Source organism: Puntigrus tetrazona, unplaced genomic scaffold (assembly GCF_018831695.1).
Source record: "Puntigrus tetrazona isolate hp1 unplaced genomic scaffold, ASM1883169v1 S000000001, whole genome shotgun sequence".
NCBI lineage: Eukaryota > Metazoa > Chordata > Actinopteri > Cypriniformes > Cyprinidae > Puntigrus > Puntigrus tetrazona.
Window position 1 is genome coordinate 4382105 of NW_025047681.1, and position 20038 is coordinate 4402142.

Below are 20038 nucleotides of genomic sequence, written 5' to 3' on the forward strand. Positions count from 1 at the left end.
TGCTGCCAGGTTCTGATACGGTCATTTGACCCTTTGCGGAGAGCTTGATTGACAGGCGACCTGACCAATCAAAGCACCAAATTTGCAAACAAGAGTAGATTAACTTACTTAAAGAACTTAATTTTGAAATCAATGCCTTTCTGCAGTTGAAACTATGCAAAAAGATAACCACTGATGTTCATTCGTGTTTATTATTTCACGCTTTAACTAGTAAAGAAAAAGAGATGATCAATTGAACTGGGGAGCAGAAGTGATCTGACACAGCACATTTAAACGGTATTTGTTTGAATTTCTCAATAAATGACAAGATTTGAAAGCTGAGACTTTGTTTTATACCAGAAGTAACCTACTATGTCTTGTCTGTCGGCATGTTGTCAGAGTCTTCTTTGCTCTGTGATGCATTTAACTGAACCTTATGGTCACTGTATGTTTTCAATTAATGGACAAAAGCAGTGAGAACATTAAAGCAACACTCCACTTTTTTGGAAATAGGCTCATTCTCCAACTCCCCCAGAGTTTTACTTTTTTTTTTTTTTTATCTTTTCAGTTGATGTCTGGGTGATAGCACTTTTAGCATAGCTTAGCATAGATCATTGAATCCAATTGGACCAGAAGCATCGAGTTTCGATATTTTTCCTATTTAATACTTCACTCTTCTGTAGTTATATAATGTACTAAGACATTAAAATTGAACAAAAAGTTGTGCTAGGCTATGCTGAAAGTTCTAGCGCCCGACCGGAGATTGGCTGAATGGATTCAAAAAGCGGTAAAACTCAACTTTTTAACCGAGTTGGAAAATTAGCCTATTTCGACAAAAAGTGGAGCTTTCTTTAAGGCAGTACACAAAAAAAGACAAAGTGCTCAAACATGATTTTCCTCCATCATGCCAACCTGCTACCATAAACAAAAGCAGCGCTTGCCCTGCCCCAGTCTCCTCTGATTGGTCTGAAACAATTGGTATTAAAATGCTGCGAGACGCTGCAGTCAAACACAAAACAAGTTCACATATAAAAACAATGGATATATGTTTAATTATGTGGTTAAATATTTGTTTAATCCCTGCAAAAAGCTACAGACAGTATATAGTACAACATCGAGGAAACCTAACGGAAGAAAAAAGATAAATACTTCCATGCACTGAGCGAAAATGGTTTTGATTGTCGGGGTTTTACAGGAACTGGTCAGGACAAAGACATATAGATGGCAGACACAAAAACCAAAAGTGTCCCCCGAGAAATAAAAGCCTTCTGTCTCACTGGGACACGGTGAGTTCATGCACGCCTCTTTTCCTCATCTGTTACTCTTTCCTTCTTTTTTCTCATATTATAAAAATGAAGCAGAACTATTCGCCACAATACAGAGCGCTGTGACGGCTGGATTCATTGTTGTCTCATGTGTAACCTCTGTTGACACTCTTACTCTCAGACGCTTTCAAACCAGCTCCAGCGCTTGTCATCAAGTGAAACCAGCTGTGGCCAGCGTTTCCTTTCATTTCAAGACTCGTAACATAGACCGTGGGCTGAAGCTGAATATTCTTTCTTTTTTTTACTGCCGTGTTTGAATGTAAATATGTGTGAACATGAATTGACTTTACAAGCTGCAGAAACGCTTCTACTTTTTGGTTGTACTCAAAACGCATGTGTCTGACAAACGATGAATGTGTATTTTCTCGAACTGAAATCTGTCTCAACTAGCAGGTTCACGCAAAGCTTATGAATGCTATTGCAGCACTTTAGATTTAGTTTGGTTGATTTCAAATGGACCATGCATCCGGGATTTTTGTGGATTTATGAGGAAAAAATTGTGCCCTAGAAGGAATAGCTTTTTTCAATTTGCTAAATATATTAATGTAGTTGATTTATAGTGATGCCGAAGATGTTAGCGTGTCTCTAGATCGTTCACAAACGTGACCCCTACACGATCTAATTGTGTAGCGTCTTATTAACCCACTGCTAAAGAAACTCTTTAATGTCTCAAAAGTTCTCTTCCGCACCAATTTTGGAACTTTCAGATGCTTTCTGAATTACTTTTTCTTTAGTAGGATCTTTTCTTCAATGTTACAAGGAAACACAAATTTTCTAAGAGCAACTCTTAGCACAAAAAAGACTTTCTTCAGTCAGCCCAAGATAACCCATATCTCTCGCTCCACTGAAGTCACAGTTCTACCATAAAGCAAGCGCTAAATTCAAATGAAATCAACCAAAAATTTTAATTCGATCATCGTCCGGTCAGTTTCTTCTTCTGGGGGATTCAAAAGTAGATCTTTTGAAGAATGTGAATAACCAAACAGTTGGTAGCCATTGACTGTCTTTGAATTATTTTCCTCTATTATGGATTTTTGAAAAGTGTGTAAAGTGACTGAAAAGTTTTAAATCTCAAAGTACGCCGCGTATAAATTTATTTTCTCTTGAATTGTTTTTAAAATGAATCCCGAGCCATTTCACGATGTCATTAGCATTAGCATATTTACTGGCCGCTTACTGATCTTTTTGCGTTGGTCCAAACGAAAATGCTAATTCGTTCTTTGCCACTAGGTGCTGTTTTTTAGTGCGGTAAAATCACGTTTTCCACGCTAAACACGCTTTTTTCACCGAGACTCACCTTTTTAAAATAGTTTTCGGGTTGGCAAGGAGTTAAAAAAGATACGCTTGTTACTAGTTTTTAAGTCACATTGGATAAAAGTACGCAAAATGATTAAATTCAAATACATACAGCGATACAAAAGGTTTCAAACAATGCATTATTTGCAACATCTTTGTTCTTAAGATATGTACATTATTGCATTTCTTATTTCTTCGAGCACGTAGTATCTTAACATCTAATATTAGGGAAAAAACGAACAAAATGACGTGTGCAATGATATCAGATTTACAGCAATACAAATATATGTATCTATAACCTTAATATATAACACTTACCACGCTGCAAGCGATCTCCAATTAACAAATAAATCCAAACGCTTCATTCTGCTCCGATGTTCGAACGCTGCTTGCGGCTCGGAGCAAACTCAGATGTCTGACAAGCGAGGCATTGTCTTTTCATGAGAAAGATGTTTGATAAAATCATTTGCGATACACTGGAACAAAGACAGTGATTCAGCCTCCGCTATCATCCGCATATGTGTCTCATAACACACTACATAAGCGTGCATTTCATTACGTCGAACAATCGTTTGTCGGATTGAATCTTTCTGTAGGAAAGGGTTTGTTACGGTAGAGCTGTGGGCCACCTCGTTCCTTGCTCAGTTCGTTTCTGTTCCACGTACGATGTTTAACCCCGTTATGGCGCACTGAAAAGAACCTAAACTATCCTTCAGCTACTTACAAGTGAACGCGAACGCTTGACCTGCTAACTTAACCCTTTACAAAATGGCGGACGGCTCAGTGACCCGTAGAAACAGAGCTGGAAGAAAGAAAGACGGGGTATGAAGGTGAAACTGGATTGAAAGGATGAGAGGAGTGGAAAGCTGTTTCGGAGAGTTACGTTTCTAAAGTTATTGCAGATATGACTTTCATCAATATTTCATTATATTCACTCAAATATGATGAAAGTTACTTTTTATATAATTCATTACAACATTGCGTTCCTCCCTAAAAAAGTAACTAATTATGTTACGTAATTACGGAAAGTGACTTATTGACGGTTACCGTTTCAATCCGGGCAGGACTTGCATGTTTATTTTTAATATTATGGGTTCTAATGTAAAATTGTAAAATATAATGTAAAAAAAGTGAATGGTCCTCAGGAAATCAGTAAAGACATGATTAAGGATCCTCATTTTGAGGAACGTTGAATCAGTTTTTTGCAGTGATGAGTAAATATATATTATAGTCTAGAACCACGGTAAGATCGTTTCTGATGATTTCTCTCAACATGGCAACATAATAAAAATAATAACCCTTATGAATTGCATTTCTTCCATAAATCTGACTATTCTGGTGTATCGGCTTTACACCTGAATTTAGTGGATTACTAAGACAGCTTGGGTTTCTTAAAACGATGTTTGGTCATAATTAAACACACCCACGAGAAAAGAAAAGAAGTGAATTAGGGGCCTGCCTTCACCCTGAGCATCTCTCCTGAGTGACACTCATCAGCTGACCTCGTTCAGTGAAGCGCGCTGAACCAATCGGAGCCGATCACGGCTGAAGCGTCCGCCAACGAGCGTCCGCGGGAGGAGCGCCTCAAAGTCCGGCTGCCCGTCCTGAGCTCCGTCAGTGCGCCTCCGAGCTCCTGGATGGACCGCAGCAGCGTCTGAACCCGGGACACCTCGCCGAAGCGCTCATCATGACGGAGGAGCAGGATAAGTCCGGCGCGGAGCCGCCGTGCAGCCCCGCCGCCTCGTCCAGCTCCATGTCCCCCGAGGAGTCCGACTCGGACGCGCCGGCGTCCCCCGCGGCGCTCATGATCGCGAAGCTGGAGCGCGAGGACGAGCGCTTCCCGGCGTGCATCAGGGACGCGGTGTCCCAGGTGCTCAAGGGCTACGACTGGTCCCTGGTGCCCATGCCGGCGCGCGGCAGCGGCGCGATCAAGAGCAAGCCGCACGTCAAGAGACCCATGAACGCGTTCATGGTGTGGGCGCAAGCGGCGCGCAGGAAGCTGGCGGATCAGTACCCGCACCTGCACAACGCCGAGCTCAGCAAGACCCTCGGGAAGCTCTGGAGGTAAGAGCGCTGTTACGCACACTTTTAGAGCTGGATGCCCAAATGCGTGGCGCGGAGAGGCAACGCTTTATAATAATGGCTATTACTATTGTTAACTTAAGCACATTTGTGCTTAAACTTTATTTAGATTGCACATCTAAGTGTTGAGTGATGTTATGTACTACATGCACTTGCTTTAGGGACACTTGCATGCAATTATGCATTATCGCTTAAAAATTTAAATGCATTTAAACGGTATTTTGAAATGTTCTTCTAAAATGAGCATTTTTCTCAGGCTCATAAGGTCACGACCAGCTATTTTACTTTAACGCATATAAAAAAAAACCATGCAATTAAAGTGAAATGACTGAATCTACACGTATGAGGATGATAAAAACGGTCAACGGTCAAAATCTCTTCATTTCATGATGCAGTATTTTTTTGGTCTAAAATGGGTTATATTTTGTCACGCCCGGGTCTAATTCACTCGTACTAAATGCATGTAGTTCTCTGTTTCTTAACTATAACAAGAGTAGAAATGTTTTAACCGAATGCACCTCGCTCAACAGGCTGCTGACGGAGAGTGAAAAGAGACCGTTCGTGGAGGAAGCCGAGAGACTGAGAGTTCAGCACAAGAAGGATCACCCGGATTACAAATACCAGCCGAGGCGCCGAAAGAGTGTGAAGCCCGGTCAGAGCGAGGCTGAGGCCGGCGCCGATCTCACCCAGCACATGTATAAAGCTGAACCGGGGATGGGTCGACTGGGGGCTCCGGCCGATCACGCCACCGATCACACAGGTCTCACACACACACACACACACACACACACACACACACACACACACACACACACACACACACACACACACACCAGATAGTCATGCATCTACAGGAGTAGGCCTCGGCTGATGGCTAATCATGCATCATTTGTTGGGCTTCCTTAAAATAAAGCGTTACCAAAAACTTGCTACTATTTGTTAGGGCAGCTGTTTTTATTAGTTTCGAAATGCAATGAATCTTCGAGAGTGATATTCGTCAATATTTATACTTTTTGTAAAATAATCAGCATCTTTGAATAAAATACTTCAAATATTATATTTATTATATATTAAATATATATTTCAACATATTTTTGTGTCATATGTGACTCTGGACCACAAAACCCCTCACAGCCCAAAATACCTTTAAATAATAAAAATGATTTTTATTATCTATTTATATTTTTTTGCCCAGATATTTAGCAAATTTCCTACCATAGATGTATTCAAACTTAATCTTTGATTGGTAATATGCATTACTTCATTCGGACAATATTTTTGTCAATATTAACATTTTTTTTAAATTGGATCTCAGTCGAATATCGTCGTACTCCAACAAACCATGCAGCAATGGAAGCTTGTTTATTCAGATTATGTATTCGGAAAAGTGGGCAGATCTCTTCTCTGCAGTTCTTTTTTTTAATATCAGCTTCCTAGCTTTCCTATCAAATAAAGCTAGAAAGGCAAAAAATATCTACAAGTCTGATAAATATCTCAATCGATGACAGAAATTTACTATGATCCTCAGGCCAGCCTCATGGACCCCCGACACCCCCCACGACGCCCAAAACGGACCTCCATCACGGAGGAAAGCCAGACCCCAAGCACGAGGGCCGCCGCCTGCTCGACGGCACGCGACAGAACATCGACTTCAGCAACGTGGACATCTCGGAGCTGAGCACGGACGTCATCAGCAACATGGAGGCCTTCGACGTGCACGAGTTCGACCAGTACCTGCCCCCGAGCGGCCACGCTCCAGACGGGCAGAGCGGCGGCTCCTACGCTTCGCCCTACGGCGGCGGGGCCTCCTGGAGCCGCAAGGGCCCCGCGGCGTCCTCGCCGGCCGCCACCAGCGAAGCCGGTCAGCACAGGGCGCACATTAAAACGGAGCAGCTGAGCCCGGGTCACTACAGCGAGCACTCGGCCGAGTACGGCGTCTACAGCGCTCACGGGCCCTCGGCCGGCTCCGCCTCCTTCGCCAGCTCTCAGTGTGACTATACAGACCTCCAGAGCTCGGGATACTACAGCCCGTACCCCGGCTACCCGTCCGGCCTCTACCAGTACCCCTACTTCCATTCCACCGCGCGGAGGCCATGCACGGGAGCAACATCCTCAACGGCCTGCCCATGCCGCCCTCACACAGTCCCTCGGCCAGCTGGGATCAGCCGGTTTACACCACGCTCTCCCGGCCGTGAGGCCCGGCGCGGCGTGCTACGTCCCGTACTATAATGAAGGACGATCGCCACGATTTCGCCAAGCAAGACGTTCCAGGATGGGGTTGGGATTCCACAATTGGATAATTAAAGCCGCAGGCCATAAGTTTTGGCGCCCCTGCGGTTAATAAACAGAACTGCGTGCATCTTGCGGAAGAACATTGTGGGCGGAGCTACTTCTTTCTGTTTATGTCTGAATACACAGGTACTGGGCTCCTCCGCTGCGGTACTTACCCAAACTGGTCTAAATAGCCCCAATATAAACACTTACATAGGTGTGCGTAGTGATTCAGGAAAAGCCAAAAACACGTTTAGGAAAATGGATTTCAATTTTGTATATTTTTTGAACACAAAAATCGAGAATCAGATATTTGTCGTAAAATGAACATTTCCATTCCACTTGTCAATTTCTGTGTGCATCATCTTTTTTTTTTTGTGGTCAAAATTTTTTTAATCATTCATTCAAGAGATTCGTTCAGAAACCCTGACGGATATCTTGAGTCTTTGAATCATTCCTTTCATAAATTCCATGAGGTTTTAATGTTTTCTCTTCAGAACTGTGAGAAAACTACAACCTTTACACTACAACATTTACAAAAGTATCAATTTATCCATAATCGCTCTATTTTTGCATACAAACAGCTCTTAACCAAGTTCGATTCGGCTGATCATGGTATTCAGTAGCAATTTAAAATTTCGCAAAAATAATATCTTTGATATTTAAATGTCGGACTTCATTTTTTTAAACCACATTGGAATCAAACTGGGATCCGATAAGAATCAGAATTGGATTTGATCAAATTTAATCCATACCTAACCCTATTCATGCATCAACATCTTTTGTTGATCCTAACCTTAGCCCTAAACCTAACCCAAAAATCCAAAAGAAACTCTGGTTGTAAGGCTAAACCTGACATTTCCTGAAATGTATCCCTGAATTCTGATTGGTTGCTTGGAATGTTGTACAAGGACGTTGATCCAAGAACATTTTGCACCAATGGAAGGACGGCAGTCTCTGAAGGGGTTTGCGGCGACTAACCGAGTGATTCTGCTGATTTTTCGTCACATCAGAACATTGCCGGTTGGTGCTAAACGAAGTTAAGGAGCTAGCAGAAATCCTCTGTGAGGACTGCTGGACGCTCCAGGATCGGGACCAATGAACCTCTCCGGTTAACCCTCTTCTTTTTTCTTTTTTTTTACCTAAAACGTGTTCATTTTTACTTCACTGTTTCATATATATTTATGTTGTGTTGTCGTCTTGTAGCGTTCATTTGTGTTTTACAGTACTTACAAAAGCTGAAAGGGTGGAGGGCCGAAATGGTTTTGATAAACAGCCGTATCTTTTTGAAAGCATTCCTGAGGGGGGTATCCGTGAGTGACGTGTCAGATGCAGCAGAACCTGGTTTCGTGTCACCAACTAACTAAAGACATTCATCGTTCACTCATTGTTATTCTACGTGTGCATCGTTTTAGTGAGCGCTTTAACACGTCAAAGGCTCTTCGTTTGCAGTAAGCTCATTAATAATCGCATTTTTAACACCGTCAGTCATCGATACCACGTTTGTCGGCGTTGACTTAAATATGTTTCTTTAATTGTATAGCAATCCGTTGAACTTTTTAATTAGGCTACCTTTTAGGCTGTGAAGCTCAAACACAGTGTTTACTCCACATTGTTTTATTCTTGTGTATAATTTAAAAACGACTTGGCTGTGAATCTTCTCTTTTGTTAACAGGTTCGTTCTTACAATATGCTAACAGTAATTGCTGGCAATATTTGTGGAGGAAAAATAAATTTATTTGAAAAAGGGTTGTGTAAACTTTCACTAAGCTGCTACCGAGTCAAAATGATGAAAAAACAGATTCAGTTCATTCGAAACGTTTTAAGGTTTTCTGGAAATACAGAGCAAATATGTATACCAGAAGCTATTGAACGATTGTTATACTTTGTGGAATAATAAGTGTCTTGTTTGAAGCAGCTGCCGCAGTGACATTAGCAGCTGTTAGCGTCAAGACAGGCGGCCGTGATTTTATTCGACAAATGCTTCTGTCGTGTTCCTACCACGACTAATTGCAATATGTTTTTTCTAAGACATAAACAGTTTACCGTAACGACTTTGGAAAACGGAGGGATGATAAACAACTCTACAAGCGCTTTAATTATTCCAGCGCCTGAATAGACACACGAGCGAGCTTGCTTTCTTCTCGTCTGTGAATGCAGCTCTAAATCGCCAACGTGCTACACGGAGCAAAAAATGATAGCGGTTTTGCTTAGCGCCGTGTTTCGAGAGAATGACGTGTGTTCACCCGTAGTCATGCGTGGAGAGCGTTTGTCAGGACAGAAACTCTCGAGGGCGATCTTTACATGGGAAAAGCATGGAGAGACTGAGAGCGGAGGGCCGAGGTTGAATTTCAAAGCGGGTCTGGCATTCATGCCAAGCAGTCCGGGGAGGAAACACGGTGCCACCGCAAAGAACTGCTGAATTTTAATGATCTATTCTATTATGTGCTGGAGGGCTCTATTGTCTCTCTTTCTCCGGGAAGTAAGAAAAGAATTAATTGGACAGAAAATGGAGGGGCAGGAAAACTGACAGTCATTAGGAGAGATGTGAATGGATGATTACACGCACACGGCTGGATTTCCCCCCCGTACTGTACGCTTTAACAGGAATACAGCCCGATGACCAGTGTGGCAATTAGGAAAACTTCAGCTCATAATCGTGACAACAGCGATGATAATAATAAAACTGATAATTAATGAGCAGATGGGATGTGGGTGGCTTTAGGAAGACTTGTTTTTCTCTGTTAAACTCTCGTTTCCTCTTGCGTTGGCCAGATAGTTTGAGGAGGAACTCTTAAGAGAGAGCAGACGTGACTCAAGCGCATGAAATAAAGGCACTCGGGTCTCATTTCATGCATTTAGACTTCCTTTAGGAACCATTGATTACTAACAGTTTCTGCACAAGCGAGGGATCACAAACAACGTTCCGTAAAGCTTCTAGATGTTTCACATACAGCTAGTTACGAATGCTACACCCAAACAAAATTTTTAAGATCTTACATTTTTGATTGGTCTCCATAAGGTTTTATCAAAATGCCACTACTGGACCATGTGGCGAAAACAAACATTTACTCAAACTCCAGCCATAATCTCAATAATCCACACCACTCCAGTCCATCAGTTAATGATGAAACTGTTACCTTAGGATAAAATATAGAAGTCCATAATCTATCCATCTCCTCTGAATCAGGAGAGAAATATGCACAAACCAAGCGCCGTATACAAGCCAGAACAGTTCTGAACAAACATGTGGGTGGATTTTGTTGAGTGTGATGATTAATCCGTCTTAATGAATTGAATATAAGACGTTACTTGGTAATTGTGGATGACTGTGATGTCTTTATCCATGGGTAAACAAGAAAAGGTCAAAGTCTTTCTATGAGATTTAAGCTTAGATCTACAAAAGCATCTACATAAAACATCTCTTCCATTATTAAAACAAAAACTGACTGTTTGTATGTGTTTGCACATTTCCCCACCCACAAGTACAGTAGTACCAGTAGGTTCAAGACAAACAGCTTTTAAATAATATAGAATTAAGTTTTTTGGGGATTTTTTTTTAAATGCAGAAAGCGGTAAGTTCAGGATAAGAAGATTGGAAATAAAGTTTATGCAGTAGAAAAACCATGAAGTCTATGGAGAGTATCTATAAAACATGAAAAATGTGTGTGTTGTTTTAGGAGGAGAAGCCCGGTGGATTTGTTGAGAGCTTGAGGATTCTGGGAACTCAGGACTGATTTGCAAGGGAAATGAAACCGACATGAATCAACTTTCTCTGGTGCCACTTTTTGGATTTCATAACAGAAAAATAAGTTAAAGTTTCACTAAACATCACTGTATTTGCAGCAAGATTTGGGCGATAACTAATACAGTCCTTAAAAAGCAGCCGCATCTTTAAGCTTAGCTCTTCTCAATACACCTTTCCTGATCACGACTGAAATTCAGTTACGCACATCATGAAAGCGAACCTCATTATATTCACTTAAATTCAGCTCGTGTTCATTTCTACGCAGTCCCAGCTAGATAAAGAACAGAAGATAAATCAGGAGGTGTGTTCAGGTATGCATCTATTGTTCAGACCTCCGTCAGCGTGTGGGACTATATTCACTGCCCCTGGAATGCTGTGCGTGGGAGGAACATTTGCTGAGAGTTTTCATATTCTCACAGGACGGAGGTGGAGAAACAAAGAGAGAGACCAGAAGTGAGAAAGTGAGAGATCTGAGAGAGAACGGGTTAGAAGTAAAAGCAGTCTCTCCCGTCGGTTTGGCACAAAAACACACAGGAAGCCTGAAGAATTTTATGTGTGAGCCTTTATCGTGCCTGACACACAACACAACAAGCATTATGGGGATTAAACACCATCTCTCGGCACCGCGAGCTAAAATGATGGGTAGATGTTTAAGTAGACTTAATTAAATTTGATGAAGGAATACCGAAGTGTCATCTCGTGTAAAGAACGAAAACAGGTTTGTTAGAAAACGATGCTTGTTACTTCAAACCTAGAACGTGCACGTAACGTTAGCGTGAGCAGAAACATGCTATTATTGCTCCCGTATTCGTCTCAGTGACTAATGTTGCTGCAGGACCATCAGAAATTTGACATTTTGGAAATCGGTGATCTTTGCTCGTGGCTTGTTTTGAGCACCTGAAACTAAACTCAGTGAATAACATGCAAATTATATGCACACTGAGAACCCGGGTGTGAATGTCTGATAAAACGCTGGCAAATGTTTTGCTAGAAGACCACTAAAGATAACTGAGCTTTTGTGAGAGAGCAAACTAGAAAACTCTCTGAAGATCAGACGTCCTTCATCCCAAGCTGTCGTGAGTGTTTTCTGTCGTATGACTAGAAGGAACACCGTGAGGTGCTATCTACTGAACTCCCAACACCTGCATTGGCCGTGTGGAGAGTCCTTCAGGCCATTCGAGAGCATGTGCACGTGAGTATATTGTAATAACATTTAATTTAGCACAATCACATAGAGAGCAATCGGGACAGAAAAGTCTAACCTATGGTAACTGAAGTCAAGAAAATCTTTTTTATTATGTGTTATTGTAAGATGGAACACAATAGCAGTAAAAACAGGATGATTTCTTGTTCATGTAAGTGTGAGTGTGACTGTCACTCATCACGACGTCTCACAGGAAGTGATCTCGGCAGGAAGGGCAACCTCTTCCAGTGGCCTTCTGCCACCCTCCTGATTTATTTCCACTCCCAAGTGCTTATTGGCCAATCTTGAACAAAATGACATGGGAACATTCTACCATTACAAGGAAATATAAATATCAACATAAAATTAGTTTCATGGAACTGTCATTTCTGGTACTACTTTCTATTACTTCCACTTGACTCTGAAAGCTTAGGTCGTAATTTTGATATATTTTTTGCGATGGAAAAAGAGTTTTATAGATGCTATTATCAAACTCACGACGTATCTAATAACTGAAAAAGAGTTTACAAATGCTTTCAATTCAGTTTGAGTTTAAAATAAAATCGAGCATAATTAAGTTCTTCCCATCAATCAGTTTCTTTCACTTCACTTCACTTTCATGAGGATCAAATTGAAACCAAACTTTTAAAAAGACCCACGTTCAGCATCACCTACACCCCTGAACTTGTCTTTGGACCAATGGGTCATTAAATAAATGATCATTTAGATGACCTCTTGGTTAACTCAGAGTTGGTCAGACTAGTTCTTGAGTTACACAACTTGTCCCAGCTGTCAGATGTTCAAACAGATGCACAAACTTTCACTGTTAAGAAGTGTTGTTGAGTTGCTGTTGCACACACACACACACACACACACACACACACACAAGGTTCACAGCCATTCATCCTGGGTGTATCTTCTACTTAACGGACAGCGTTTAGTCACGCGTCTATGTTTTTCAATGGTCCGACAACAGAAAAATGAGAACGGTTCTTCACGTTCGAAACGCTAACAAAGATAAAGGGTAGATGAACGCAAACGAACGGACGAGCAGCGTTTCAGGCAGCGGCCGGCAACAGTTGGCGCACGACTTGCAGCTGTAAGCGCGGGAAACAGCTGCAGCCCAGCTAGAACCAATCTCAGCTGTTGGGGGGCTTTAGGGGCTAAGCAGGGGGCACGAGGAAGAGATGTGGAAAAATGCTCGACACATGGATGAATTCGGGGAAAGTGTTGAAGCGCGTCTCTTTCAGCTGTCAGCAGACCTCTCTTACGGCCTGTCCGGGCCCTCTCCGCCGCTGCTAGGTTCACGTGTTATTGTCATTCTGCCCATTATAAACTTTCCCAGTCGTTGCGCAGCATCTCCACGTGTGACACGATACGAGGTTGATATCTGTAGAAAGAAACGCCTCACGTTTGTTCATGTCTGCCGTGTATTTCAACGCAGCTCACGGTGAACACCCTTGTACTGTGCTTCAACCGTTTGATTATTTTAGGCTCAAGTGTGTAAGGATTCGAGAGAAGACAGCGCCATCTGTGGTTCAGAATCGATTCCAGAGAAATCACGAATCATTCGGAAAAGCTCAGAATGGATTTATTGATTTATCCCGGCCCTAGTAATGACAGTCTTCATCATTTCATGTGAACAGACGCAAGGCGTCCTTATTTTTACGCCTGCCAGAGGCGCATAACTTTAAAATGTACAAACAGGTCGTAATAAGGTGCTTGCACAAGCAACCTATAGAGTCGCTGTTTGGTGGAGAAACTAGAAGCCATTATAAATATTCAAACAAAATGCCTGAATAAATTGTAATAATAACTACTGTGGTTGTAGTTTTGTTCATGTCAAGCATGTCTTAAAATAATCTACAACGTTCAGAATTTATGATTTATATTGGTTATTTTTGTACATTTACAACTTTTAATGAACGCAATGTTAAATACTGGTTTGTAAGAGTTTGTGATTCAGACGCTTCGAATCACTGAATCGTTTTGATTCAACCGATTCATCTGTTCTGTTAGTTGTGCTGATGCGCTTTTCTCGACTGTTAGAGCACTAACACATTAAATAATAATACATTTCACATCACCCATTAAAAGCTCTACGATTGGTCCAACTGGTTGTATCGATTAAATGGCTAAAACCACAAACCTTTCTTTACTTGAATCGCGGCGCGGATTTATGACGTCACATCACTCGGACAAAATAAAAGTCCTACGCATCAAAAAATCATATGTGGTATAGTATACATTAAAATATGTTGTCCAGTGATGTTCTTAAAATAAGTACAATTAAATCATCCCCCTGAAAGGTAAAACAACCATAAGTGCAGAAACCATTTAGGATACTATTAGTTTATTACTAATTATAAAATACTTGTCAACGAAATGAAACCTTTATTAGGGACAAAGACAAAAACATTCAACAATCACCAAGTATCAATATTATATTTTATTGAGTGCAGCATTAATGATTCATTGACTTATCAATATTCTCTGAAGTTGAAATGTATTATATTTCAGTATTTATTTTAAATGATGTTTGGATGCCCTCCTTTGGTGAACTGCTGAAAGAAAATAGATTACATTCGATTATTTTGCACTGATTCAACAGTTTAAATAACTGATTGTTCTGTGCAGCAACAAAAACACAAATACTTCTGTTTTACTGGAAAAAAGTGCTCAAACTGCTTTAGTGTAAGAAAACTAAAACAAAACAACAATTTATATATTTATAGAGAGAGAGAAAGAGAGAGAGAGTTGACATTGGAATGTAATAAATATGTCTTAAAGGGACAGTTTATCCCAAAATGAGAGTTTGACATTTATCTTGTTTAACTTGATCGATGAAACAAAAAAGCCATGCACAAAAAACCCCAAAAACATTGGTCTCACAGAAACGTCTTGTAGGACGTAGGTCTGTAGGACGACCTGTAAGAGACTATTTCAGAAAAACACATTCAGATACGTTTCTACTCGTCTACAGTTCTCTGTCGTGTTTCGTAAAGTCGTTACTTTGTCTCTGAATAGAGAGAATACCCCTACTGTGCATCTTTAAGGCTCCTCGTACTGTTTTGGGAGTGTCTCCTACAGCAGGATTACTTGCATTCAAGGTGAAAAAACGCTTTTGCTTCCTCAAAATACATGTTCAACGTCCCCCCGTTTTCCATCGATGCTCAGACTACTGGTTCAAAGCAGTTCTGCCCCGTCCTCTGCTCTGACTGGTCAGATGTCGGTCTCCCACGTACAGCAGTCGTCAGTAAAGTGTATAAAAGTCGATACAGCAGTCACACTTTAACGACAGAACCTGAAGGCAGGCGCGTGGCCTGGTTTCGTGATGGAGCCGTGTCTCTCAGAGGAGACTCAGGAGTGCGGGCCGCTCTCGGCGTGCAGCTCGCTCTGGCGGTGCGTGTCCGTCTGTAAGTGATGTCTCAAGCCCGAGTGATACATGAAGCTCTTGTGGCAGCGCACGCAGGCGTAAGGCCTCTCTCCGCTGTGAGCTCGGACGTGAATCTTCAGGTTCCCTTTGTAGGGGAAGCTCTTTCCGCACTGAGGGCAGACGAAGGGCTTCTCTCCGGAGTGGATCCCCACGTGGCGCTCAAGGCTCGCCCGGCTGGCGCAGCTCCTCCCGCAGAGCTCGCACATGAAGGGGCTGTCCCTGGCGTGAGTCGTCACGTGACTCTTGAGGCTTCGGCTGTCCTGGAAGCTTCTCCTGCACCGGTGACACACGAAGCCCCTGTCTCGCCCGCGCTCGAGGTTCTCCTTCAGCCTGACCGTGTGATCCTGCACGTGGACGTTGAGGTTTTTCTTGTGCGTGAATCTCTTTCCGCACTGAGCGCACGCGAAGGGCTTTTCTCCGGTGTGGGTCCTCATGTGCGTCTTGAGGTTCCCTTTCTGGGAGAAGCTCTTGCCGCACTGCTTGCAGGAGTGAGGGCACTGTCTAGTGTGCACCGTCATGTGGGTCGTGAGGTGCTTCTTCTGCGTGAAGCTCTTGCCGCACTCAGAGCAGGTGAAGGGTCTCTCTCCGGTGTGGACCCTCGTGTGGTTGTCCAGTTTGGTCTTATCGGAGAAGCTCTTCCCGCACTGCTGGCAGGCCAGTGACTTGGCTCTGGAGTGGACTTTCAGGTGTCTGTTGAGGGTCTTTTTGTGACCGAAGCTTCTTCCGCACTGCTGGCAGGCGAAAGGTCTCGCTCCGGTCTCCACTTTCACGTGGTCTTCGATGTTCGCCGTATGTTCAGTCTTGGAGATGCTGAGATCCTTTCCTCCAGTCGCGAACCTTGGTTTATAATATTCGTGTTCTTCATCCACATGACCGAGATCCTGACTCTCCTCTTTCAGCGGCACCAGGTCTAAAGAGAAATATGAAATGTAATCAATTCACAAAGTTGCTGGAACCTGTAATCCCAGGGAGACTTCTTTGGCTCTCGACACAGATCTCACAGGAGCAAGCACATGTCCCCCGAGATTTAACCAGAAGGACGGGTTAAACAGCTGAACGGTGAAAAAGGTGTCTCAGTGGACCTCCCAGGGACCAGAATTAGGAGTGTTTTTTAAGACAGAGTCGTTTAAGAGAGAGAACATTTGTAGTTACTTCCAGATTTTCCAGGGGAAACTGTAATGTTTGATCATTTTTATGTAAGAAATAAATCGCATTGGAGCACCGATTATTGACATCAATTATAGTTTTTAGAAATAAAGCGGTCAACAATTGGTTAAAAAAAAAGAGAATAGCAATAAATGCCTGACTATATAAAAGCCAAGTCCAAAAAGTGCCATTGTATTGAATACAAGCTAAACTTACCGTAAATGTTGGCGGCACGTCAAACAACGATTTAAACTCTCAGTTGATGATAGCGTGGAAGATACTGAACTAACTGAAAAGACTGGATATTTATTTTCACTGATTTCAGTTCTTTCTCTTTCTTATAAGTTTGTATATAGCTGTTTTTCATAGTTTTCAATCCAGAAGTAAAACTGTGTTTGAATGTTGAACTAAACTGTTTTCTGATTGAATGTGCCGCATGTCATCGTTTCTTTAGAGCTGGACGTGTTAATAAGGATCAATAAGATTAATAAGAATAAAAGCCAACCTGTTTGTTCCTCGCCGTCTTCTTGTTTCAGACTGAACACTTCTTCGATCTTGACGTCTCCAATCTCCACGTCTTCACTCTCCTCCTTGATGAACGCCATCTTTATACCTGTGTGTGTCAGGAGGATCTCCAGCAGTCATTCAAGATAAGAGAGAAACATTCAAGCCCCAATCAGCTCCCTAGTTCAGTAGTCAGCGAACTGATAAGTGCTAGTTCATAACCTAGCACAGACAAGCTAATAAACTATTACAAAATAACATGTATTAGGAGTGCAGGGCACTGCTGGTTTGAGACAGGTTTATGAGAGTAACACGTTTATATTTCCGTTGTGTTTACATCGTGTGTGTTCAAGCTTCGAATCACTGAATCAACTGAATCAATTGACTCAAATGAAAGCTCCGTTTCTCCATCCCCAGCCCCTGTGTGCATACCGCCCTATCTGCCCAAAAAGACTCCTATCACACATCATTTCGGGTGGATCGTGCTCATCTCTTAGTGTTTACAGTCAGCTGATTCACGACACATGATGTGTCGCACTCTTCTCTCACAGATGTGTGGATGCGTTTTAATCACACAACCCAGCGCTCGTAAACGTTAGATCACTGCAGTATTGATCAATAATTTATTTTACATCACTTGTTAAAAACTACAAACTCGGGTGGCGGTTTTAAAAACACTTTAAACGTCTAAAAACAAACCTTTCTTCGGTCGCCTCGCAGCGCGGCGCGGCTTTATGACGTGTCAGCAGAAGAAAATAAAAGTCCTTACAATAGCGCAAAAAAAGTCCTGAAAATCACTGCCAATAAAAGTGTGAGATTCTGTCTGAAAGGGAAAGCTATCATGAGTGCAGAGAGCATTTACAGAAAAATGTAGCGGATTTCTAAATATAAAATGTTTGTCATCCAAACGAAACCTTTATTAGAGACCCAGTGAAAAACAATGATTCAGATTTCAATGATTTCAATGATTCAGAGTCGACTCTTTCTTTTGAGAAATAATAGAGACAGAGCACATTTATTGGTACTTAGCATAGCTATTGTAGTTTTCCGTCGATCCACTTTGCTGCAAAGTTCAGCTCTAACTCTAATCAAACACACGTGAAGACACTAATTAAAGAAACACTCCACTTTTTCTGGAAATAGGCTCATTCTCCAACTCCCCAGAGTTAGTAAGCTGAGTTTTGACAGTTTTGAATCTATTTAGCTGATCTCTGGGTCTGTTGATAGCACTTTTAGCATAGCTTAGCATAGATCATTGAATCCAATTAGACCAGTAGCATTGTGTTCAAAAATGACTAAAGAGTTGTGATATTTTTCATATTTAAAACATGTCTTTGTTTGAGTCTTTACCATGGTAAATGTGGATCATGTGATATCAATTAAGGCTTGTACAGTAAGTTTGGCCCAGTAGGCTCTGGCTCTGATAGCAAAAAAATTAACCTTAATGTTTTTCCACAGAATATTTTACCAACTCTCGATATCAACCAGTCAACTTACAAAATGTAACTACAAAGTGATTTAAGCTACTTTTTCTCGATTAATCCTCTAATTTAAGAATTCAAAAGAGCTGAACAGGAATTCTTTTTTAAAATTGTTACATGATGTAGTTAAGCATGTGTTTTGTTTCACTGACTAAAACAGATCCAAACATAGATCACAGATTACTGAATGATTTGGAGGAGGTTTAGACCCACTCATTAAGTGTCTCACTGCCTCCTACTGTCTAAAAAAATGGCCTTTATAAAAGTAAATGCCATCCTGAGGTTAATATCAAAAGTATGCAGATAAATGTAAAAGCTAATCGATCAGATATTGCTTCAGAATTATTTATACATATGAAAAATAGGGTTTTGTCTCAAGGTTCATATAGGTGACATTAAAAAGGTCTTAAATTTAACTGATTAAGCTTGAATTTGAGGGTATCGGACCCTGAATTAAGGTGTGGGAATCCGAATTAAATACAAGAGCAAGCGTTCAACATCTGTGTGACGCCTCTAGAGAGAAGAACCAGGAGAAGAACCAAGAGAGGAACCAGGAGAAGAAACAGGAGAAGAACCAAGAGAGGAAACAGGAGAAGAACCAGGAGAGGAAACAGGAGAAGAAACAGGAGAGGAACAGGAGAAAAACCAGGAGATGAACCAGGAGAAGAAACAGGAGAGGAACCAGGAGAGGAAACAGGAGAAGAAACAGGAGAGGAACAGGAGAAAAACCAGGAGATGAACCAGAAGAAGAAACAGGAGAGGAACCAGGAGAGGAACCAGGAGAAGAACCAGGAGAGGAAACAGGAGAAGAAACAGGAGAGGAACAGGAGAAAACCAGGAGATGAACCAGGAGAAGAAACAGGAGAGGAACCAGGAGAGGAAACAGGAGAAGAAACAGGAGAGGAACAGGAGAAAAACCAGGAGATGAACCAGAAGAAGAAACAGGAGAGGAACCAGGAGAGGAACCAGGAGAAGAAAGAAACAGGAGAGGAACAGGAGAAAAACCAGGAGATGAACCAGAAGAAGAAACAGGAGAGGAACCAGGAGAGGAACCAGGAGAAGAACCAGGAGAGGAACAGGAGAAAAACCAGGAGATGAACCAGAAGAAGAAACAGGAGAGGAACCAGGAGAGGAACCAGGAGAAAAACCAGGAGAGGAAACAGGAGAAGAAACAGGAGAGGAACAGGAGAAAAACCAGGAGATGAACCAGGAGAAGAAACACAGGAGAAGAAACAGGAGAGGAACAGGAGAAGAAACAGGAGAGGAACAGGAGAAAAACCAGGAGATGAACCAGGAGAGGAAACAGGAGAAGAAACAGGAGAGGAACAGGAGAAAAACCAGGAGATGAACCAGGAGAAGAAACAGGAGAGGAACCAGGAGAGGAAACAGGAGAAGAAACAGGAGAGGAACAGGAGAAAAACCAGGAGATGAACCAGAAGAAGAAACAGGAGAGGAACCAGGAGAGGAACCAGGAGAAGAAACAGGAGAGGAACAGGAGAAAAACCAGGAGATGAACCAGAAGAAGAAACAGGAGAGGAACCAGGAGAGGAACCAGGAGAAGAACCAGGAGAGGAACAGGAGAAAAAC

At 42.0% G+C, this 20038-nt stretch overlaps 3 protein-coding genes across 4 annotated transcripts; 2 read left to right on the forward strand and 1 right to left on the reverse strand.

The window, feature by feature from the left end:
* Positions 1 to 4065: 4065 nt before the first annotated feature.
* On the forward strand, positions 4066 to 7170 carry LOC122331545 (transcription factor Sox-8-like). Its single transcript, XM_043229058.1, is given in 4 exon segments — positions 4066 to 4664; positions 5213 to 5442; positions 6211 to 6776; positions 6779 to 7170. Coding segments are annotated over 4 exon segments (1272 nt in total). The 5' UTR covers positions 4066 to 4287; the 3' UTR covers positions 6878 to 7170.
* Positions 7171 to 14315: 7145 nt separating this feature from the next.
* On the reverse strand, positions 14316 to 17725 carry LOC122331562 (gastrula zinc finger protein XlCGF8.2DB-like). 2 transcript variants are annotated; one of them, XM_043229078.1, is made up of 3 exons: positions 17670 to 17725; positions 16972 to 17079; positions 14316 to 16230 (listed from the first exon to the last, which is right to left on the reverse strand). In XM_043229078.1, exons 2-3 carry the CDS (start codon positions 17069 to 17071, stop codon positions 15245 to 15247), a joined length of 1086 nt encoding a protein of 361 aa, XP_043085013.1. In that variant the 5' UTR covers positions 17072 to 17079; positions 17670 to 17725; the 3' UTR covers positions 14316 to 15244. The 2 variants fall into 2 exon arrangements, with proteins under 2 accessions (XP_043085013.1, XP_043085012.1); XM_043229077.1 differs by lacking the exon at positions 17670 to 17725 and having other exon boundaries at positions 16972 to 17663.
* Positions 17726 to 17811: 86 nt separating this feature from the next.
* On the forward strand, positions 17812 to 19549 carry LOC122331661 (protein MNN4-like). The gene is made up of 2 exons (XM_043229166.1): positions 17812 to 17815; positions 18969 to 19549. Exons 1-2 carry the CDS (start codon positions 17812 to 17814, stop codon positions 19547 to 19549), a joined length of 585 nt encoding a protein of 194 aa, XP_043085101.1.
* The last annotated feature ends 489 nt before the right edge of the window (positions 19550 to 20038 follow it).

Excerpts from the sequence above, each read along its gene's own strand:
- LOC122331562 (XM_043229078.1), bottom strand. The coding sequence starts at position 17,071 with ATGGCGTTCATCAAGGAGGAGAGTGAAGACGTGGAGATTGGAGACGTC. Across the intron at positions 16,231-16,971 it reads AGACGGCGAGGAACAAACAG|ACCTGGTGCCGCTGAAAGAG; the intron begins GTTGGCTTTTAT and ends ATTTCTCTTTAG.